The sequence below is a fragment of the Ranitomeya imitator genome, chromosome 4 (genome assembly GCF_032444005.1).
Source record: "Ranitomeya imitator isolate aRanImi1 chromosome 4, aRanImi1.pri, whole genome shotgun sequence".
NCBI classification, from domain to species: domain Eukaryota; kingdom Metazoa; phylum Chordata; class Amphibia; order Anura; family Dendrobatidae; genus Ranitomeya; species Ranitomeya imitator.
This window is the reverse complement of record NC_091285.1, coordinates 423,529,883-423,554,514: the sequence shown is the minus strand read 5'-3', so window position 1 is coordinate 423,554,514 and position 24,632 is coordinate 423,529,883. Positions and strand designations below refer to the sequence as shown.

Sequence of the window (24,632 nt, the reverse complement as noted above, 5' to 3'; positions counted from 1 at the left end):
TGGCTGGGTGCGGACATCCCATAATGACCCCCCACAGCACATAGTATAGTCATACACACAGTGGGGCAGAGTCTGGCTGGGTGAGGACATCCCATAATGACCCCCCACAGCACATAGTATAGCCATACACAGTGGGGCAGAGTCTGGCTGGGTGCGGACATCCCATAATGACCCCCCACAGCACATAGTATAGTCATACACACAGTGGGGCAGAGTCTGGCTGGGTGAGGACATCCCATAATGACCCCCCACAGCACATAGTATAGCCATACACAGTGGGGCAGAGTCTGGCTGGGTGAGGACATCCCATAATGACCCCCCACAGCACATAGTATAGTCATACACACAGTGGGGCAGAGTCTGGCTGGGTGAGGACATCCCATAATGACCCCCCACAGCACATAGTATAGCCATGCACAGTGGGGCAGAGTCTGGCTGGGTGCGGACATCCCATAATGACCCCCCACAGCACATAATATAGTCATACACACAGTGGGGCAGAGTCTGGCTGGGTGAGGACATCCCATAATGACCCCCCACAGCACATAGTATAGCCATACACAGTGGGGCAGAGTCTGGCTGGGTGCGGACATCCCATAATGACCCCCCACAGCACATAGTATAGCCATACACAGTGGGGCAGAGTCTGGCTGGGTGCGGACATCCCATAATGATCCCCCCACAGCACATAGTATAGTCATACACAGTGGGGCAGAGTCTGGCTGGGTGCGGACATCCCATAATGATCCCCCCACAGCACATAGTATAGCCATACACACAGTGGGGCAGAGTCTGGCTGGGTGCGGACATCCCATAATGATCCCCCCACAGCACATAGTATAGCCATACACAGTGGGGCAGAGTCTGGCTGGGTGCGGACATCCCATAATGACCCCCCCACAGCACATAGCATAGCCATACACAGTGGGGCAGAGTCTGGCTGGGTGAGGACATCCCATAATGACCCCCCACAGCACATAGTATAGCCATACAGTGGGGCAGAGTCTGGCTGGGTGCGGACATCCCATAATGACCCCCCACAGCACATAGTATAGTCATACACACAGTGGGGCAGAGTCTGGCTGGGTGAGGACATCCCATAATGACCCCCCACAGCACATAGTATAGCCATACACAGTGGGGCAGAGTCTGGCTGGGTGAGGACATCCCATAATGACCCCCCACAGCACATAGTATAGTCATACACACAGTGGGGCAGAGTCTGGCTGGGTGAGGACATCCCATAATGACCCCCCACAGCACATAGTATAGCCATGCACAGTGGGGCAGAGTCTGGCTGGGTGCGGACATCCCATAATGACCCCCCACAGCACATAGTATAGTCATACACACAGTGGGGCAGAGTCTGGCTGGGTGAGGACATCCCATAATGACCCCCCACAGCACATAGTATAGCCATACACAGTGGGGCAGAGTCTGGCTGGGTGCGGACATCCCATAATGACCCCCCACAGCACATAGTATAGCCATACACACAGTGGGGCAGAGTCTGGCTGGGTGCGGACATCCCATAATGATCCCCCCACAGCACATAGTATAGCCATACACACAGTGGGGCAGAGTCTGGCTGGGTGCGGACATCCCATAATGACCCCCCCACAGCACATAGTATAGTCATACACACAGTGGGACAGAGTCTGGCTGGGTGAGGACATCCCATAATGACCCCCCACAGCACATAGTATAGCCATACACAGTGGGGCAGAGTCTGGCTGGGTGCGGACATCCCATAATGATCCCCCAACAGCACATAGTATAGCCATACACAGTGGGGCAGAGTCTGGCTGGGTGCGGACATCCCATAATGATCCCCCCACAGCACATAGTATAGTCATACACACAGTGGGGCAGAGTCTGGCTGGGTGAGGACATCCCATAATGACCCCCCACAGCACATAGTATAGCCATACACAGTGGGGCAGAGTCTGGCTGGGTGCGGACATCCCATAATGATCCCCCAACAGCACATAGTATAGCCATACACAGTGGGGCAGAGTCTGGCTGGGTGCGGACATCCCATAATGATCCCCCCACAGCACATAATATAGCCATACACACAGTGGGGCAGTCTGGCTGGGTGCGGACATCCCATAATGACCCCCCACAGCACATAGTATAGCCATACACACAGTGGGGCAGAGTCTGGCTGGGTGCGGACATCCCATAATGATCCCCCCACAGCACATAGTATAGCCATACACAGTGGGGCAGAGTCTGGCTGGGTGCGGACATCCCATAATGATCCCCCCACAGCACATAATATAGCCATACACACAGTGGGGCAGTCTGGCTGGGTGCGGACATCCCATAATGACCCCCCACAGCACATAGTATAGCCATACACAGTGGGGCAGAGTCTGGCTGGGTGCGGACATCCCATAATGACCCCCCACAGCACATAGTATAGCCATACACACAGTGGGGCAGAGTCTGGCTGGGTGAGGACATCCCATAATGACCCCCCACAGCACATAGTATAGCCATACACACAGTGGGGCAGAGTCTGGCTGGGTGCGGACATCCCATAATGATCCCCCCACAGCACATAGTATAGCCATACACACAGTGGGGCAGAGTCTGGCTGGGTGCGGACATCCCATAATGACCCCCCCACAGCACATAGTATAGTCATACACACAGTGGGGCAGAGTCTGGCTGGGTGAGGACATCCCATAATGACCCCCCACAGCACATAGTATAGCCATACACAGTGGGGCAGAGTCTGGCTGGGTGCGGACATCCCATAATGACCCCCCACAGCACATAGTATAGCTATACACACAGTGGGGCAGTCTGGCTGGGTGCGGACATCCCATAATGACCCCCCACAGCACATAGTATAGCCATACACAGTGGGGCAGAGTCTGGCTGGGTGCGGACATCCCATAATGATCCCCCCACAGCACATAATATAGCCATACACACAGTGGGGCAGTCTGGCTGGGTGCGGACATCCCATAATGACCCCCCACAGCACATAGTATAGCCATACACACAGTGGGGCAGAGTCTGGCTGGGTGCGGACATCCCATAATGACCCCCCACAGCACATAGTATAGCCATACACACAGTGGGGCAGTCTGGCTGGGTGCGGACATCCCATAATGACCCCCCACAGCACATAGTATAGTCATACACACAGTGGGGCAGAGTCTGGCTGGGTGAGGACATCCCATAATGACCCCCCACAGCACATAGTATAGCCATACACACAGTGGGGCAGAGTCTGGCTGGGTGAGGACATCCCATAATGACCCCCCACAGCACGTAGTATAGCCATACACACAGTGGGGCAGAGTCTGGCTGGGTGCGGACATCCCATAATGATCCCCCCACAGCACATAGTATAGCCATACACACAGTGGGGCAGAGTCTGGCTGGGTGCGGACATCCCATAATGACCCCCCCACAGCACCTAGTATAGTCATACACACAGTGGGGCAGAGTCTGGCTGGGTGAGGACATCCCATAATGATCCCCCCACAGCACATAGTATAGCCATGCACAGTGGGGCAGAGTCTGGCTGGGTGCGGACATCCCATAATGATCCCCCCACAGCACATAGTATAGCCATACACACAGTGGGGCAGTCTGGCTGGGTGCGGACATCCCATAATGACCCCCCACAGCACATAGTATAGCCATACACAGTGGGGCAGAGTCTGGCTGGGTGCGGACATCCCATAATGATCCCCCCACAGCACATAATATAGCCATACACACAGTGGGGCAGTCTGGCTGGGTGCGGACATCCCATAATGACCCCCCACAGCACATAGTATAGCCATACACAGTGGGGCAGAGTCTGGCTGGGTGCGGACATCCCATAATGATCCCCCCACAGCACATAGTATAGCCATACACACAGTGGGGCAGAGTCTGGCTGGGTGCGGACATCCCATAATGATCCCCCCACAGCACATAGTATAGCCATACACACAGTGGGGCAGAGTCTGGCTGGGTGCGGACATCCCATAATGACCCCCCACAGCACATAGTATAGTCATACACACAGTGGGGCAGAGTCTGGCTGGGTGTGGACATCCCATAATGATCCCCCCACAGCACATAGTATAGCCATACACAGTGGGGCAGAGTCTGGCTGGGTGCGGACATCCCATAATGACCCCCCACAGCACATAGCATAGTCATACACACAGTGGGGCAGAGTCTGGCTGGGTGCGGACATCCCATAATGATCCCCCCACAGCACATAGTATAGCCATACACAGTGGGGCAGAGTCTGGCTGGGTGCGGACATCCCATAATGATCCCCCCACAGCACATAATATAGCCATACACAGTGGGGCAGAGTCTGGCTGGGTGAGGACATCCCATAATGACCCCCCACAGCACATAGTATAGCCATACACACAGTGGGGCAGAGTCTGGCTGGGTGCGGACATCCCATAATGATCCCCCCACAGCACATAGTATAGCCATACACAGTGGGGCAGAGTCTGGCTGGGTGCGGACATCCCATAATGATCCCCCCACAGCACATAATATAGCCATACACAGTGGGGCAGAGTCTGGCTGGGTGAGGACATCCCATAATGACCCCCCACAGCACATAGTATAGCCATACACACAGTGGGGCAGAGTCTGGCTGGGTGCGGACATCCCATAATGACCCCCCACAGCACATAGTATAGCCATACACAGTGGGGCAGAGTCTGGCTGGGTGAGGACATCCCATAATGACCCCCCACAGCACATAGTATAGCCATACACACAGTGGGGCAGAGTCTGGCTGGGTGCGGACATCCCATAATGATCCCCCCACAGCACATAGTATAGTCATACACACAGTGGGGCAGAGTCTGGCTGGGTGCGGACATCCCATAATGACCCCCCACAGCACATAGTATAGCCATACACAGTGGGGCAGAGTCTGGCTGGGTGCGGACATCCCATAATGACCCCCCACAGCACATAGTATAGTCATACACACAGTGGGGCAGAGTCTGGCTGGGTGCGGACATCCCATAATGATCCCCCCACAGCACATAGTATAGCCATACACAGTGGGGCAGAGTCTGGCTGGGTGCGGACATCCCATAATGATCCCCCCACAGCACATAATATAGCCATACACAGTGGGGCAGAGTCTGGCTGGGTGAGGACATCCCATAATGACCCCCCACAGCACATAGTATAGCCATACACACAGTGGGGCAGAGTCTGGCTGGGTGCGGACATCCCATAATGATCCCCCCACAGCACATAGTATAGCCATACACAGTGGGGCAGAGTCTGGCTGGGTGCGGACATCCCATAATGATCCCCCCACAGCACATAATATAGCCATACACAGTGGGGCAGAGTCTGGCTGGGTGAGGACATCCCATAATGACCCCCCACAGCACATAGTATAGCCATACACACAGTGGGGCAGAGTCTGGCTGGGTGCGGACATCCCATAATGACCCCCCACAGCACATAGTATAGCCATACACAGTGGGGCAGAGTCTGGCTGGGTGAGGACATCCCATAATGACCCCCCACAGCACATAGTATAGCCATACACACAGTGGGGCAGAGTCTGGCTGGGTGAGGACATCCCATAATGACCCCCCACAGCACATAGTATAGCCATACACAGTGGGGCAGAGTCTGGCTGGGTGAGGACATCCCATAATGACCCCCCACAGCACATAGTATAGCCATACACACAGTGGGGCAGAGTCTGGCTGGGTGCGGACATCCCATAATGACCCTCCACAGCACATAGTATAGCCATACACAGTGGGGCAGAGTCTGGCTGGGTGCGGACATCCCATAATGATCCCCCCACAGCACATAGTATAGCCATACACAGTGGGGCAGAGTCTGGCTGCACATAGCTGTGGATCCTGCCACACTGTCAGCCGTGGACTGCACACAGCAGAATCATGAGAACACGTGGAATGTCTGTGTAAAAACCCGCATTAGAAATAAACCAGCGATAAACGCATGAAATTCAGTCTCCAGCGACTTTCTAAACTCTTCCAAGTTCCCACCAGTGGCCCCTGACATTTGACAGAACGAGCGCAGCGTCCACGTTAGCACCTCCCAATAACACTGTCCGCGCTGTCACCGAGCTGCTACTTCCACATGACAGCGCCCTGACGCTGCTCACGCCGCTCACTAGCCTATCAGACGTCGCCGAGCCGCCCACATACCGGCGACACGCCCACTTCCGCGGGCAGCGTGTCCAATGATGGCAGTTCTCTCTGAGGACGTCACGTGATGTGCCCTCCTCCTGACCTCCATTAACCCCGCCCCATGACGTTTTCTGCAGATCACACCAGCTCGTTCTGATTTCGTACATGCGCAATAACGGGCCGGGCTGGCAGGAAAGATGGCGGCGGCTGTTGGAGGAGTTCGGGGTTGAGAGAGCGGTACGGAGAACGGGGACATGGCGAGATTGGCAGATTATTTCCTGCTTGTGGGATATGACCTGAACAAGAGAGGTGAGAACGGGTGGGACTGGGCGCCTAGAAGGTGAACCCCCGGAGTTGTGTGAGGTACCTGAGAGCTGGGGGAGGATGAGCTGTGGGGTGCGAGGAGGCTGCTGAGCGCAGGACAGAATGTGTGCTGTAAAGGGTTAATGTGTGGCGGTGGGGGCCCTGTCCCATGTATATACTATGTGGAGAGGTGAGGGGCCTTCTGGTACTTGTAGTCCCACCATCTACCCCAGTACAGCGCCCGCACATGTATATAGAGGTGTGCAGCAGTGCACAGGACTGAGGGGCCTTCTGGTACTTGTAGTCATACCATCTACCCCAGTACAGTGCCTGCACATGTATATAGAGGTGTGCACCAGTATACAGGACCGAGGGGCCTTCTGGTACTTGTGGTCCCACCATCTACTGCAGTACAGTGCCTGCACATGTATATAGAGGTGTGCACCAGTATACAGGACTGAGGGGCCTTCTGGTACTTATAGTCCCATCATCTACTCCAGTACAGTGCCTGCACATGTATATAGAGGTGTGCACCAGTATACAGGACTGAGGGGCCTTCTGGTACTTATAGTCCCATCATCTACTCCAGTACAGTGCCTGCACATGTATATAGAGGTGTGCACCAGTATACAGGACTGAGGGGCCTTCTGGTACTTGTGGTCCCACCATCTACCCCAGTACAGTGCCTGCACATGTATATAGAGGTGTGCACCAGTATACAGGACTGAGGGGCCTTCTGGTACTTGTAGTCCCACCATCTACCCCAGTACAGTGCCTGCACATGTATATAGAGGTGTGCACCAGTATACAGGACTGAGGGGCCTTCTGGTACTTGTAGTCCCACCATCTACCCCAGTACAGTGCCTGCACATGTATATAGAGGTGTGCACCAGTATACAGGACTGAGGGGCCTTCTGGTACTTGTAGTCCCACCATCTACCCCAGTACAGTGCCTGCACATGTATATAGAGGTGTGCACCAGTATACAGGACTGAGGGGCCTTCTGGTACTTGTAGTCCCACCATCTACCCCAGTACAGTGCCTGCACATGTATATAGAGGTGTGCACCAGTATACAGGACTGAGGGGCCTTCTGGTACTTGTAGTCCCACCATCTACCCCAGTACAGTGCCTGCACATGTATATAGAGGTGTGCACCAGCATACAGGACTGAGGGGCCTTCTGGTACTTGTGGTCCCACCATCTACCCCAGTACAGTGCCTGCACATTTATATAGAGGTGTGCACCAGTATACAGGACTGAGGGGCCTTCTGGTACTTATAGTCCCATCATCTACTCCAGTACAGTGCCTGCACATGTATATAATGTATGGATATGTGTGCACCAGTTTACAGGACTGAGGGGCATTCTGGTACTTATGGTCCCATCATCTACTCCAGTAAAGTGCCCTATACATTTATATGGGGTGTGCACTATGTAAGGCTGCAGTAGCACCGTATGCAGTGAAGAGGCAGTGACCCACAAAGTTCAAACACAAGTCTCTTTAATGCGTTACTTCACACATAAAGGTGCATAGCATTTTATAGTACACGTCATCAAAGTTCAATACACGCAGTTGCATCTCGTCTCAGTGACCGTTTTATAGCGCCACACATCATATAGCTTTTAGATTGCAGTCCCTAAACACGCCAGACCTCTCCTTGTCCAGTACCCGTGGGGCGACCACACGCCATATTAGTGTCTTCAAACACAGCTTCACATGTTGCAGACACTACACACGCCAGCCCTCCTCTGACTAGTTCTCGTGGGGGTCCTGCACCGCTGTATCACAGACTCTACTAACACAGCCGTACTCAGCCCAGGCTATCCTCCGGACAGCAGCCAGGCACCATATCCACCTGTTTGCAATCGTTACACATGCCACTCCTCTTTCGGGCACAGAACATCCACCTCTGGTACACCTCCGGGCACAAGACTTTCCACATCCGACTCTTTTTTTCAGGCACAGGACATTCACCTCTGGGCACAGGACTGTCGACATCCGAGACCCGTTACCATGGACGACTTGCATCGCTGTATACGCTGTGGGTGCCAGGCTATTCAGCTGCCCTGGGTGCTGGCTTCGCTGGCCTGTGCCTCCATGCACTCACCAGACTGACACTGGCGTTGCACCTCACACCTGACACACCCATACCCCTTACTGCAGGGTTTCTAACAAACCTGTGACTTTCGGCCACATGGAAAACCCGGACCGGAAATCCGTGACTTCCATGCTCACCTATGGACATCATCCGTATCCATGCATAACCTGGGGAGAACACACAGCGACCCCTACCTGTGACACGAGTCATTGCCTCACAACCAGTATACAGGACTGAGGGGCCTTATGGTCCCACCATCTACTCCAGTCCAGTGCCCGCACATGTACAAGTATATATTAGTGAATGGCAGTGGGATCTGCTGTATATGTTGTGTATAGGACTGGGAGGCTGTATCGTTCCTCCATCTACCCCAGCTTAATGCCTTGCACACACATATAATGCCTGCTGTATACACTGCCTAGTGGGGATGTGCAGGGCATATTGCCACCTGTTTACACTGCGCTCCCTGCCATCCTCTATTCATTGTAACCTGACACTCCTGTATGTTTTACTAATAAATCTAGAAATGATAGAACAGGAAGTTACCTGAGCGATCCGCACAGCCAGACGTGACTAAGCTCATGATCATTTCCAATCGGCTACATACACAGTACATAGATGTTGCCGGGCTGATGCATGGATGTTGCCGGGCTGATGCATGGATGTTACCACCTGGCTGAATCCATCCCTGCTTTGGTCTAGTAGCTGAATGTAATGTGCGCACTTTGGATTGCGCAGCTGTCTGTAGATGTTTGTCTGCCATGGTGAGAATACCTAGACATGAAACATGCTTGTAAAGGGATGACCATTTATTTACAGGGTAGCTCATTTCTGTAGGTTGGATTTAAAATACAGATTTTGATATAAAAAAGTATAATAGTGTTTTTCCAAAAACACTCTGTAAAGAGCTTTTTGTTCTACCATGAAATAAATCTTCAGCAATTCTGTATTTGGGTTATCATCTACTGTCAATCAGGGTAACAACCACATGGGCACCATTTCTGCTTCCACCAAGGTGGTCATTCAGATTCTTGTGTCTCTGCGGTGTGGATAGGGAATTTGTTTTTGTAACCAGGCTGTTTCGGAGAGCAAGCTGTATGGACTAAAGGCACTTTGGTTGGATTTGCAATGGATAATGCTGACTGATAGTTACGTTACCAGCATTGTGGAATATATTTTATAACATCCACGTGCTGTGAACGAAATTGGCAAATAATTTGACTGAAGCTCCAGATTTTTGATCTGCAGCTTGCCATATGCTCATTGGACTTGGATTTCTCCTTTCCAATTCTGTGGATTTTCCAATGTGTAAATGCCATAGCCGTTAAATCCAGATTAGATGAATGCTAATGGTTGGTAGTTACAACTTTTGGTCTAACACATCTTGGCTTTTCATGACTAGCAACCCATTGTAAAAATAAGTCCTTTCCTTTTTAAACTAAAGATAACATGTAGTCCCCTCCTGCACGTTTGCGCTGATGGGCTGGAGGGCTCACGTGCCATAACAATCTCATGCGAGCCCCATAGCTGCCATCGCTGAGGAGTTGGCGCCTACTGTGAGTTTATTTTTATTTTACAAGGGGTTCTACTTTATTTTAAAAGGTGTTGTCCAAATAATGGTCAGCCCATTTAAATGACGGCATAGAATATTAGGGGTGATGTCAAGACAAGAAGATTCTTCCTGCCCGACTTTTTATTTTAGAAAGAGATACCCTTGTGTTTTTTTGTCTGAGCACGTAGCATATTGTTAAAGGGGCCGTCTATCCAATAAATGGGTATTCTTATATTTTTTGTTTTCTAGGAAAAACATGAAGGATGGATCTTTTTAAAGGAGTTTTCCCTCAAATAAAAGTTCTTTTTAATTAATAGATCTTTGAATAATAAATTTCACAACTGGATGTGTTACAAAGAAAAAAAAAAATCCTGTGCTAGAGCTGTGGAATGATCAGACCATGTTCCTGCACGGTCAGACACAGCCATTACACAGTACACAGCAGGAGCACATGTATAAGATTATCTCAGCACAGGATATTTATTTAAATGCATCCAATTGTGGAAATTACTATTATTCCAAGATCTATTGAGATCCAAGGGTCGATGTGTTGAAAATTTTGGTTTTATTAGTCAACGCATTTCAAATTTCACAGACTTCATCAAGTCTTTTGTCATATGGTGTCAGCGCGATTAAAGATCCATCCTTCATGATTTTGCCTTCCATTGCATGCATCCTGGATCTGCAGCAGCCGTTCCCTAGCTTTCTTTTGGGTTGTGGCACACAACCCTGCCAGGTGAGCACATCCTGGCACCTAGCGTTTTCATATCCTTTTTCCAGGAAAGACCCTTTTTTGCGCTATTGTCTTCCAGTTTTCTCCTATTGTTTTTTTTGTTTTCTAGACATACTTTGCTTACACAACCAAAATGAGCTGTATTTATCCCCTGCCACTCCAGCGCTGCCTCGCCGACACTGCCTTCTTCCTTTAACTTTAAACAGATGTCTTTAAAAAAAAAACAACTGGTAAACTCTATTTATTGTATAATTATAAAACAAAATACATTGCAATTTACTTGTTTAGAAAAAAAAGGATCCAGGGCAGTTATGACATTTACTTGCATAATATGGTTCCGCCTGGTATATATATAGTTATCCCTGCGCCAATCCAGATGACTGACAGGTCTCTCCCATGTGTGAACCTTATGAGACTTATCAATAAAATACAGTGGTGCTGGGAGAAGCTGTCGAGGATCGACACCTGACTAGATAGTTCTCTCTCTGTGGTACCTGGCCAGATCTTCAATAAATTTGGGCCCATAGTTTGAAGTCACTTTTTTTCTTTTTTTGCCTCGTGGTATTTGCTTAGGTGTTTTGCAAACGCAAAATCAAAAATGATTTTCATTTTTGCTTTTAATCAATTTTTGCAACTTTTTAGCATAAAAACTTGCAAAAACTTTAAAGTGGCACATACTGTATGTCTAAAAATGTCAAATTGAAAACTCCACCAGAAGCCTTAGGCTATGTGTACACGCTGTGGATTTTGCTGCGGATCTGCAGAGTTTCCGCAGCTGCTTGTCCGCAGCAGTTTCCCATGAGTTTACATTATAATGTAAACCTATGGGAAACCAAAAACGCTGTGCCCATGCTGCTATAAAAAAACGCGGAATCGCAGCGGTTTACATTCCGCAGCATGTTACTTTCTGCGGATTCTGCAGCGGTTTTACACCTGCTCCAATAGAAAAGCGCAGGTGTAAACCCGCAGTGAAATCCGCACAAAAACCGCCATAAACCCGAGGTAAATCCACGATAAATCTGCAGCAAAAATGCAGCTTTTTTTGCCCTGTAGATTTATCAAATCTGCTGCGGAAAAATCCGCAGAGGACTGTTCTACGTGTGCACATAGCCTAACTCCAGGCAAAGACTTAAATGAGAAACGCAACAAAATGAGATATTGGGTAAAAATGAAATTTATCTGACACATCTGGATCACCAAAGTTGTTGAGGAAAAATATGAGAACTGACTTAAAAATAAAAATATACTGAAGCCAGTAAAAAGCAACAAATTACTCCACAAAAGTGAAGAAACAACAACAAGGAATCCTGGAGCGTTTCAGAGAAAAATATACCTGCTTGCAATCATGCCGCTTAGGCCTGTGCTTTGGGAAGCATGTATTGACTGACAGGTTCTTTTAAGACGTGAAATTAATGTCAGCTGCCAGGTGGGGAAGAGGGGAAGGAGACTGATTTGGTCCAGAGTCCAGTAGCCTTTTTTTTTTTTTTTTTTTTTGTAAATTTCTCATAAGCAACAATATGAATCGCTTTGAATTGACTTTTAACTGGTTCAGGGCTTTTGATTTGAAAGTAGTTGACAAATTACACTGTTGCAAAATGGATGATGAAAAACCCACCACGTATTCACATCGCCCACTGTTTTGATTTTCTTATGTGACTGCTTTATCGAGAATGGATTATATTAAGTGAAGTCAAATCTTTATTAGTAACTACAACCAACTATTCTGTTATGTCTGGGGGGAGGGGCAGCTTTCCCATGGCTTCTATTGTGCAGAAGTAAGGATAGGTCTTACTGAAATTCAGCATGTCCAATCATTTTGTTCTTTATCAGTAAATATAAAATTCAGACCTAATTGTTCTTACTGCCGTGCCCAGTAGCGCTAAAGTTTTGCTGACAACCGTAGGAAATGCCAGGTGTCGGTAGCATATTTCTATGCACATCCATGACATACAGTAGCTCCTGAAATTTTACCTGCCTTGAATATTTGACATTGGTGACTTATTGATGATTTTTCTCCTCTTCTGATATGTCTGTTTTAGACACAATCTACTGATCTTTTAGGCATCTATAGTCCTGTCCTGACTTATAGCCGTCGCTTCCAGGGGATGTTTGATGCAGTGAACCATTTCCCTCGCAGTAGGATGTGCATGATGCCTAAAGAAATAAATGACTGAAATACATAGCCAGTCCAAGGCAATCGGAGCAACACCCGCTCTTATAGCAACTCTCGACTTTGACTAATTAAAGCCCATATGCTATTTTCCATGTGACAATCCCCTAATTGTGCCTTGTGTTTTCAGCTCAAAGGTTATAATTGTAGATTAAGCGATATCTGAAAATGCCTTGATGGGAATCCGACATTTTATGTGTTTGATGAAAATGAAGAGCATGAGTTTGTTTGCGTGGTATAAAGGCAGATGGTATTCTGAACAGTGTGTCTGGCGAGGGTTTGGGCGAGGTGATGAATCTGGGCACATCATAGGCTTTAATGTGATCCTGAAACCAACAGGATGTTTAGCTATTAGAAAACACTTTGATGTGCCATTGATTTTTCACTTTCACTTTCCTTCTCCCATTACACATGCAGAGATGGCTTTCTAGTTCTTATTTTACTGGAATTTAGTGGAAATTGAACAGTTTTTAACCACATCGTTAGAGGCGAGGTCTGAAAAGGGTTTCTAAAAGGTTTCTGATTGGAAAAAAACCCCACGGAACATTAAGAATGAGTACGGCAGCAAACTGAGTCAGTGTGCCATGTGTATGCTGGCTCCATATGGCACGGAATTTGCTTTATCACATGGCATCTGCTGGAACATGGCATGTTTTTTCAGTGGAATTTATGATGCTGACAGAATAAAATATCCTCCTTCTAAATTTGGAGACATTCAGAGGTACAATACGTTGCTATAGATTTTTGTTTGCTGCATTTTAGCTCCGCAAATTTGCAGAGCTTCACTGTGACATGCATAAACCCGAACGCTAAACGTATGAATAATAATTCCTATTTCAGTTTGCCTAGAAAAGACAAAATACAAGGAATTGGAACTTTAAAGGGAATCTGACAGCAGGATTTCACACCCCACACTATTTATATGTGATTGAAGCTCTTCCAAAGACAAGTCCTGCAAAACCTTTACATGGCCAGTCCACGCCTCTTACTGAGAGATCACTGTTGACTCTTTAGACTCATTTGCATGCTATTTGTAGATCTGAAGCCTCTGTCACTCCAGCTCTTTTTCTCTTCCTACCGGCACCTTCCCCTGTTTGACTGATGACTTCTTTGCCTCTATGCTGTGTGACTTCAGGCAATCTGTGAAGCAGGACTAGTCATTGCTGGACGAGGAGTAGAGCTGCAGTGACAGTCTGCAGATCTACAGCTTATTTGCATATAAATCCAAACACTGATTTATTAGTAATGATGGGACGGACTGGGCCATGTGAAGGTATTGCTGGACTTTACTTTGAAAAAGCTACATGCACATATAAATAGTTTGGGGATCTCTCTCAAGCTTGGTTGGCCCAGACCATGTTTCATAAAGGAACAGAAGCCCGATCTGAGTCCACCCTGAATGGAACTGCAACAGCACCCCTTCAGGTGAGGAAGGCTTACTGAAGTTGCTTCATAGTCGGATATCTGAGTAAAGGTACCTTCACACATAACGATATCGTTAACGATATCGTTGCTTTTTGTGACGTAGCAACGATATCGTTAAGGAAATTGTTATGTGTGACAGCGACCAACGATCAGGCCCCTACTGGGAGATCGTTGGTCGCTGAACAAAGTCCAGAACTTTATTTCGTCGCTGGATCTCCCGTGGACATCGCTGGATCGGCGTGTGTGACACCGATCCAGCGATGTCTTCACTGGTAACCAGGGTAAACATCGGGTTACTAAGCACAGGGCCGCGCTTAGTAACCCGATGTTTACCCTGGTTACCAGCGTAAAAGTAAAAAAAAACAAACACGACTTACTTACCTACCGCTGTCTGTCCCCGGCGCTCTGCTTCTCTGCACTCCTCCTGTACTGGCTGTGAGCGTCGGTCAGCCGGAAAGCAGAGCGGTGACGTCACCGCTCTGCTTTCTGGCCACTGTGCTCACAGCCAGTGCAGGAGGAGTGCAGAGAAGCAGAGCGCCGGGGACAGACAGCGGTAGGTAAGTATGTCGTGTTTTTTTTTTTTTTTACTTTTACGCTGGTAACCAGGGTAAACATCGGGTTACTAAGCGCGGCCCTGCGCTTAGTAACCCGATGTTTACCCTGGTTACCGGCATCGTTGGTCGCTGGAGAGCTGTCTGTGTGACAGCTCTCCAGCGACCAAACAGCGACGCTGCAGCGATCCGGATCGTTGTCGGTATCGCTGCAGCGTCGCTTAATGTGAAGGGGCCTTAAGTGATGTGTGCATTTTGTGGGAAAACACCTTTTAAATAGGGCCCCAGGGCTATTTAAGGCCCTTGATGACCTTTTATCAGGCACCCGAGCAGATTCTCAGGGACTGCATTCTTGGGCAGGGAGGTGTATTTTGATTACAACCAGCTCATTAATTTCTTCTTGCTCTGTTAGCACACACACGCAGTGTTCACTACTGAACACTGAAGGGCATGCAATGAAAGATTACGTCCTGACACCAGTGCCAGAGTCAGGATGCACTTTGTGGGCGGAGTTTGTACAGCCCCTGAAGGATGGTATAAATATCCAAATGGCCCTTGGCAGAAAAAAAGATTCCCCACCCTTGTTTTAAATGATTATATAATAGAGTTGATGAAATTGATTTGGAGGATGCTAGTCCAGTTGCCACATTGGTGGTGCATGGGTGCCATACCAGAACCATGGCATCTTCCTCCTTCCTGCCGGCATTACTGGCAACTTTTTTAATTAGTAGGCCCCGTACACCATACATAGGAGGTTCACAGGGCACTCGACTGACAGCAACAGTCTACTGATATTTGCAAATCATTTTGACTAACTTTTTTTTTAACTTTTAAAAAGTTTTAAACATACCTGAAAATGTAAAAAGAACCCCCCGCCAAAAAAAACAAACAAAACATAATATACAAAGCTCATAACGTTTTCCCTAGCACACATTTCAGTTTGTTTACAATTGGCCATCACTTCTTGACCACTGCAGTTATAGTGGTCACATGTCACTTGTAGTGCTACACCCTACCTATCCAGCAATGCTTATAATCTGTGTCATCCCTGGATCTGTGAGGGTGGGTGAGGCTGTTTTTTTTTTTTTTTTTTTTTTTACAGTGATGCTGTCAATAATGATGTGTATGGGGAGTTGCAGTACCGCTCTATTCACTTGAATGGGGACGTGTTGCAGATTTCTACACGGTGGTTAGCCAAAAGAACATAGAGCATAAAAGGCTCCAGAATTGAAGACCACTAACATCATAATGTTATTGCTTGCATATTCTGGCATTAAACCAAAATATTAGTAAATGAGAATTCCCCTTCAAAGTTATCGTCTGCACATACAGGAAGTTTGTGGTTCTCTCTTAGGGGAATAAAGGATTAGCATGTTAAAAACCAACATGCCCTGTCTTAAGAACAAGAAGAGTTGGCACGGCTTCCCCTAGAAGCACAATAGACTGTCAGTAGTTCCTATTTCAATGGGTAGGATCTATAGACAATTAAAGAAACACGAAGCCTAGAAATCAGTGCTGAAATGAAACATGAGATGTATTTGCCAATAGGGGGCGTTACTCTTCAGAATTTTCTGCATGTTCTTGAGACAACTTGTCTTGTATAAATCTTGTGGAGGATACATTAATTACTTGCTCTCCTCTTTGAGTTGGCTGGTGCTAGCCAAAGGCCTGGCTTACAAGGGATGTTAAGGCACTAGCCCATCCCAATCGAAAAACCGACTTAAGCGCACACTGGACATGGCATCTTTGTGATATACAGTGGGGCAATTAAGTATTTGATCCCTTGCTGATTTTGTAAGTTTGCCCACTGACAAATACATGAAGAGTTTATAATTTGAAAGGTACAGTAGGTTAATTTTAACATTGAGAGATAGAATATCAAAAATAAAATCCAGAACAACCAGGGATTCAAGCTTCAGGAGGCTAATTTGCATATTCCAGGTGCCTTCTGGGAGAAGCGAAGTCTCCCTAAGCTAGAAGATCGTTGGGTACAGCCGGGACCAGCTGCTTCGAAAGCATCACCAAACCAGGGATTCAAGCTTCAGGAGGCTAATTTGCATATTCCAGGTGCCTTCTGGGAGAAGCGAAGTCTCCCTAAGCTAGAAGATCGTTGGGTACAGCCGGGACCAGCTGCTTCGAAAGCATCACCAAACCAGGGATTCAAGCTTCAGGAGGCTAATTTGCATATTCCAGGTGCCTTCTGGGAGAAGCGAAGTCTCCCTAAGCTAGAAGATCGTTGGGTACAGCCGGGACCAGCTGCTTCGAAAGCATCACCAATTTTTGCCTGTAGGACATTATTGCAAGAGAGCTTGGCTGAGTAGATTACACAAGAAGGAAAACACACAGCAAGTCAGCAGGATCTAGGAGCAACATGGCAGATGTGACAACCTACATGGTGAGCTGCAGCATGTGCTACATGTTCACAGATCGACCAGAAGAAGAATCCAATTTCACCTGTCAGAAGTGTAGACTAGTGGCCCTTTTAGAAGAAAAGGTGCGGGGTCTGGAAGAAAGAATAGCAACTTTGAAACTCATCAAAGAGAATGAAGACTTTCTAGACAGAACAGAAGCATCTCTACTGGTCACAGAAGGTGCAAAAAGTGTCAGAGAACCACCAAAAGAAGCAAGAAGACCATGGAGAAATCACCAACCACACAACTGAAGAACCGATATCAAATCTTTGTAGAGGATGAAGATGGCACACCTAAGAATGAAGCAATACCAGCAAGCAAAAAAGAAAAGGGCACACAGCAACAAGTGACAGCAAAAAGTACAGCCAAGAAGCAACGAAGAGTGGTGGTGGTGGGAGACTCACTACTGAGAGGCACCGAAGCATCCATCTGCAGACCGGACATAACTGCAAGAGAAGTATGCTGCCTTCCAGGTGCGATGATCAAGGATGTGACCGATAGGATGCCAAAGCTCTTCAGCTCCAAGGACGTCCACCCATTTCTTCTGATACATGTTGGCACCAATGACACGGCAAGGAAGGACCTACCGACAATCTGCAAGGACTTTGAAGAGTTGGGGAAGAAAGTAAAAGAACTGGATGCACAGGTAGTTTTTTCTTCTATCCTTCCAGTAGACGGGCATGGCACCAGGAGATGGAACAGGATCCTTGATGCAAACAACTGGCTAAGACGATGGTGCAGACAACAAGGATTTGGATTCCTGGACCACGGTGTGAATTACTGGTATGATGGACTCCTCGCCAGAGACGGACTACACCTCAACAAACCTGGGAAACACACATTCGCCAGAAGACTCGCTACACTCATCAGGAGGGCGTTAAACTAGAAGAAGAGGGGACGGGAAGAAAAACATTAGACTCGAACAAAGACGACCCAGGAAAACATACTCAGAAGGGAGGTAAGAACATTTCTAAAACAATCCACAGTGAGGAGATTGGAACAAAACAAAATCCTCTAAACTGCATGCTCGCAAACGCCAGAAGCCTGACAAACAAGATGGAAGAACTAGAAGCAGAAATATCTACAGGTAACTTTGACATAGTGGGAATAACCGAAACGTGGTTAGATGAAAGCTATGACTGGGCAGTTAACTTACAGGGTTACAGTCTGTTTAGAATGGATCGTAAAAATCGGAGAGGAGGAGGGGTTTGTCTCTATGTAAAGTCTTGTCTAAAGTCCACTTTAAGGGAGGATATTAGCGAAGGGAATGAGGATGTCGAGTCCATATGGGTTGAAATTCATGGAGGGAAAAATGGTAACAAAATTCTCATTGGGGTCTGTTACAAACCCCCAAATATAACAGAAACCATGGAAAGTCTACTTCTAAAGCAGATAGATGAAGCTGCAACCCATAATGAGGTCCTGGTTATGGGGGACTTTAACTACCCGGATATTAACTGGGAAACAGAAACCTGTGAAACCCATAAAGGCAACAGGTTTCTGCTAATAACCAAGAAAAATTATCTTTCACAATTGGTGCAGAATCCAACCAGAGGAGCAGCACTTTTAGACCTAATACTATCTAATAGACCTGACAGAATAACAAATCTGCAGGTGGTCGGGCATCTAGGAAATAGCGACCACAATATTGTACAGTTTCACCTGTCTTTCACTAGGGGGACTTGTCAGGGAGTCACAAAAACATTGAACTTTAGGAAGGCAAAGTTTGAACAGCTTAGAGATGCCCTTAATCTGGTAGACTGGGACAATATCCTCAGAAATGAGAATACAGATAATAAATGGGAAATGTTTAAGAACATCCTAAATAGGCAGTGTACGCGGTTTATACCTTGTGGGAATAAAAGGACTAGAAATAGGAAAAATCCAATGTGGCTAAACAAAGAAGTAAGACAGGCAATTAACAGTAAAAAGAAAGCATTTGCACTACTAAAGCAGGATGGCACCATTGAAGCTCTAAAAAACTATAGGGAGAAAAATACTTTATCTAAAAAACTAATTAAAGCTGCCAAAAAGGAAACAGAGAAGCACATTGCTAAGGAGAGTAAAACTAATCCCAAACTGTTCTTCAACTATATCCATAGTAAAAGAATAAAAACTGAAAATGTAGGCCCCTTAAAAAATAGTGAGGAAAGAATGGTTGTAGATGACGAGGAAAAAGCTAACATATTAAACACCTTCTTCTCCACGGTATTCACGGTGGAAAATGAAATGCTAGGTGAAATCCCAAGAAACAATGAAAACCCTATATTAAGGGTCACCAATCTAACCCAAGAAGAGGTGCGAAACCGGCTAAATAAGATTAAAATAGATAAATCTCCGGGTCCGGATGGCATACACCCACGAGTACTAAGAGAACTAAGTAATGTAATAGATAAACCATTATTTCTTATTTTTAGGGACTCTATAGCGACAGGGTCTGTTCCGCAGGACTGGCGCATAGCAAATGTGGTGCCAATATTCAAAAAGGGCTCTAAAAGTGAACCTGGAAATTATAGGCCAGTAAGTCTAACCTCTATTGTTGGTAAAATATTTGAAGGGTTTCTGAGGGATGTTATTCTGGATTATCTCAATGAGAATAACTGTTTAACTCCATATCAGCATGGGTTTATGAGAAATCGCTCCTGTCAAACCAATCTAATCAGTTTTTATGAAGAGGTAAGCTATAGACTGGACCACGGTGAGTCATTGGACGTGGTATATCTCGATTTTTCCAAAGCGTTTGATACCGTGCCGCACAAGAGGTTGGTACACAAAATGAGAATGCTTGGTCTGGGGGAAAATGTGTGTAAATGGGTTAGTAACTGGCTTAGTGATAGAAAGCAGAGGGTGGTTATAAATGGTATAGTCTCTAACTGGGTCCCTGTGGCCAGTGGGGTACCGCAGGGGTCGGTATTGGGACCTGTTCTCTTCAACATATTCATTAATGATCTGGTAGAAGGTTTACACAGTAAAATATCGATATTTGCAGATGATACAAAACTATGTAAAGCAGTTAATACAAGAGAAGATAGTATTCTGCTACAGATGGATCTGGATAAGTTGGAAACTTGGGCTGAAAGGTGGCAGATGAGGTTTAACAATGATAAATGTAAGGTTATACACATGGGAAGAGGGAATCAATATCACCATTACACACTGAACGGGAAACCACTGGGTAAATCTGACAGGGAGAAGGACTTGGGGATCCTAGTTAATGATAAACTTACCTGGAGCAGCCAGTGCCAGGCAGCAGCTGCCAAGGCAAACAGGATCATGGGGTGCATTAAAAGAGGTCTGGATACACATGATGAGAGCATTATACTGCCTCTGTACAAATCCCTAGTTAGACCGCACATGGAGTACTGTGTCCAGTTTTGGGCACCGGTGCTCAGGAAGGATATAATGGAACTAGAGAGAGTACAAAGGAGGGCAACAAAATTAATAAAGGGGATGGGAGAACTACAATACCCAGATAGATTAGCGAAATTAGGATTACTTAGTCTAGAAAAAAGACGACTGAGAGGCGATCTAATAACCATGTATAAGTATATAAGGGGACAATACAAATATCTCGCTGAGGATCTGTTTATACCAAGGAAGGTGACGGGCACAAGGGGGCATTCTTTGCGTCTGGAGGAGAGAAGGTTTTTCCGCCAACATAGAAGAGGATTCTTTACTGTTAGGGCAGTGAGAATCTGGAATTGCTTGCCTGAGGAGGTGGTGATGGCGAACTCAGTCGAGGGGTTCAAGAGAGGCCTGGATGTCTTCCTGGAGCAGAACAATATCGTATCATACAATTATTAGGTTCTGTAGAAGGACGTAGATCTGGGTATTTATTATGATGGAATATAGGCTGAACTGGATGGACAAATGTCTTTTTTCGGCCTTACTAACTATGTTACTATGTTACTATGTTACTATGTTACTATGTTACTATGTTACTATGTTACTATGTTACTATGTTACTATGTTACTATGTTACTATGTTACTATGTTACTATGTTACTATGTTACTATGTTACTATGTTACTATGTTACTATGTTACTATGTTACTATGTTACTATGTTACTATGTTACTATGTTATTGTATACATTCTATAAATTTATTTGCATTTTACAGTGAGAAATAAGTATTTGATCCCTCTGGCAAACAAGACTTAATACTTGGTGGCAAAACCCTTGTTGGCAAGCACAGCAGTCAGACCTTTTTTGTAGTTGATGATGAGGTTTGCTCACTTGTCAGGAGGAATTTTGGTCCACTCCTCTTTGCAGATCATCTCTAAATCATTAAGATTTTGAGGCTGTTGCTTGGCAATTCGGATCTTCAACTCCCTCCATAAGTTTTCTATGAGATTAAGGTCTGGGGACTGACTAGGCCACTCCAAGACCTTAATGTGCTTTTTTTTGAGCCACTGCTTTGTTCCCTTAGCTGTATGTTTTGGGTCATTGTCTTGCTGGAAGACCCAGCCACGACCCATTTTTTATGTCCTGGCGGAGGGAAGGAGGTTGTCACTCAGGATTTTACGGTGCAAGTCTCCATCCATTCTCCCGTTGATGCGGTGAGGTAGTCCTTAGCAGAGAAACGTCCCCAAAACATAGTGTTTCCACCTCCATGCTTGACAGTGGGGACGGTGTTCTTTGGGTCATATGCAGCATTTCTCTTCCTCCAAACATGGCGAGTTGAGTTAATGCCAAAGACCTCAATTTTTCTCATGTGACCACAGCATCTTCTCCTCATCACTCACAGAATCATCCAGGTGTTCACTGGCAAACTTCAGACGGGCCTGCACATGTGCTTTCTTGAGCAGGGGGACATTGTGCGCACTGCAGGATTTTAATCCTTTATGGCGTAATGTGTTACCAATGGTTTTCTTGGTGGCTGTGTTCCCAGCTGCCTTGAGATCATTAACAAGTTACCCATGTGTAGTTTTAGGCTGATTTCTCACCTTTCTCATGATCAAGGATACCCCACGAGGTAAGATTTTGCATGGTGCCCCAGATCAATGTCGATTGACAGTCATTTTTTATTTCTTCCATTTTCTTAGTATTGCACCATCAGATGTCTCCTTCTCACCCTGCATCTTACTCAAGGTTTTGTAGCACATTCCAGCTTTGTGCAGGTCTATGTTCTTTTCCCTGACATCCTTAAGCTCTTTGGTCTTGCCCATGTTGTAGAGGTTAGAGTCTGACTGATTCTGTGGACAGGAGTCTTTTATAAAGGTGACTATGTTAGACAGCTGACTTTAATGTAGGTGATGAGTTGATTAGGAGCATCTAACTGGTCTGTAGAAGCCAGAACTCTTAATGGTTGGTAGGGGATCAAATACTTATTTCTCACTGCAAAATTTAATGTATATAATTTATACAGTGTGACTTTCTGGATTTTAATTTTGATATTCTATCTCTCAATGTTAAAATTAACCTACCCTTAAAATTATAAACTGTTCATGTCTTTGTCAGTGGGCAAACTTACAAAATCAAATACTTATTTCCCCAACTGTAAATATGTAAGGCAATGGTTTACGATCTGAGTCTCCCTGGAGAGCAGTGGCTTTGATATCTCAGTCTATAGCTGGAGTCACACATAACGATATCGTTAACACGTCATGCTTTTGGTGACGTAGCAACGATCCCGCTAACGATCTCGTTATGTGTGACAGCGACCAACGATCAGGCACCTGCTGGGAGATCGTTGGTCGTTGGGGAATGATCAGGACCATTTTTTTGGTCGCTGATCACCCGCTGTCATCACTTGTAACCAGGGTAAATATCGGGTTACTAAGCGCAGGGCTGCGCTTAGTAACCTGATATTTACCCTGGTTACCATTGTAAAAGTTTAAAAAAAACAAAACAGTACATACTCACATTCTGATGTCTGTCACGTCCCCCGGCGTCCACAGGGTTAAAACTGCTTTCGGCAGGAGCGCTGCTAATGCACGCGCTCCGGCCGAGAGCTTCCCTGCACTGACTGCGTCAGCGCCGGCCGTAAAGCAGAGCACACGCTGTTACTGCCGGCGCTGACACAGTCGGTGCAGGGAAGCTCTCGGCCAGAGCGTGTGCATTAGCAGCGCTCCTGCCGAAAGCATTTTTAACCCTGTGGATGCCGGGGGACGTGACAGACATCAGAATGTGAGTATGTACTTTTTTTCTTTTAAAACTTTTACAATGGTAACCAGGGTAAATATCAGGTTACTTAGCGTGGCCCTGCGCTTAGTAACCCGATATTTACCCTGGTTACAAGTGAGCACATCGCTGGATCGGCGTCACACACGCCGATCCAGTGATGACAGCGGGTGATCAGCGACCAAAAAATGGTCCTGATCATTCCCCAACGATCTCCCAGCAGGGGCCTGATCGTTGGTCGCTGTCACACATATCGTTAACGATATCGTTATGTGTGACTCCAGCTTAAAGCTTAAGGATGTAGTAAAGGTGTGTGAGTGGCCACTGTTCATTCAAGCGAGTGGATTGTGACTCATCTTTGTGATTTTGGAGGTCCAGCGGTTGCACATCCAACCATCATACATTTCCTACATGCCCTATGGATCTACTATATAATTCTCTAAGGGTCACTTCCGTCTCTGTCTGTCCGTCACAGATATTCATTGGTCGCGGCCTCTGTCTGTAAAGGAAATCCAAGTTGCTGATTGGTCGCGGCAAAACAGCCACGACCAATCAGGAACAGTCCGGAAGAAAATGGCCGCTCCTTACTCCCCGCAGTCAATGCCCGGCGCCTGCATACTCCCCTCCAGTCACCGCTAACACAGGGTTAATGCCGGCGGTAACGGACCGCGTTATGTCTCGGGTAGCGCACTCTGTTACCGCCGCTATTAACCCTGTGTGTCCCCAACTTTTTACTATTGATGCTGCCTATGCGGCATCAATAGTAAAAAAATGTAATGTTAAAAATAATAAAAAAACAAAAAACCTGCTATACTCGCCCTCCGTTGTCCGCCGAGCCGGCCGCCATCTTCCATTCCCGGCGATGCATTGCGAAATTACCCAGAAGACTTAGCGGCCTCGCGAGACCGCTAAGTCATCTGGGTAATTTCGCAATGCATCCTGGGAACGGAAGATGGCGGCAGCCGCGCGCTACAAGGGACCCTCTGATCCGAAAATGAGTATGTTAGAACTACAATGGGCCCTCGGATCGGAAGGTGAGTATGTTTATTTTTTATTTTTTAACCTGTGACATACGTGACTGTGCAGTATACTACG

At 46.8% G+C, this 24,632-nt stretch overlaps 1 protein-coding gene across 7 annotated transcripts in view; it reads left to right on the top strand.

Annotated features, from left to right (window-relative positions):
* Positions 1 to 6,322: 6,322 nt before the first annotated feature.
* Positions 6,323 to 24,632, top strand: part of SBF1 (SET binding factor 1) — a 260,258-nt gene continuing 241,948 nt past the window's right edge. For 4 of the 7 annotated variants that reach the window (XM_069765473.1, XM_069765469.1, XM_069765470.1 and 1 more), the window contains exon 1: positions 6,342 to 6,476. In XM_069765473.1, the coding sequence (XP_069621574.1) occupies positions 6,422 to 6,476 (55 nt within the window). In that variant the 5' untranslated portion in view covers positions 6,342 to 6,421. Of the gene's footprint in view, positions 6,477 to 24,632 lie in introns of all 7 variants that reach the window. The other 3 variants (XM_069765474.1, XM_069765471.1, XM_069765468.1) reach the window with 1 other exon arrangement.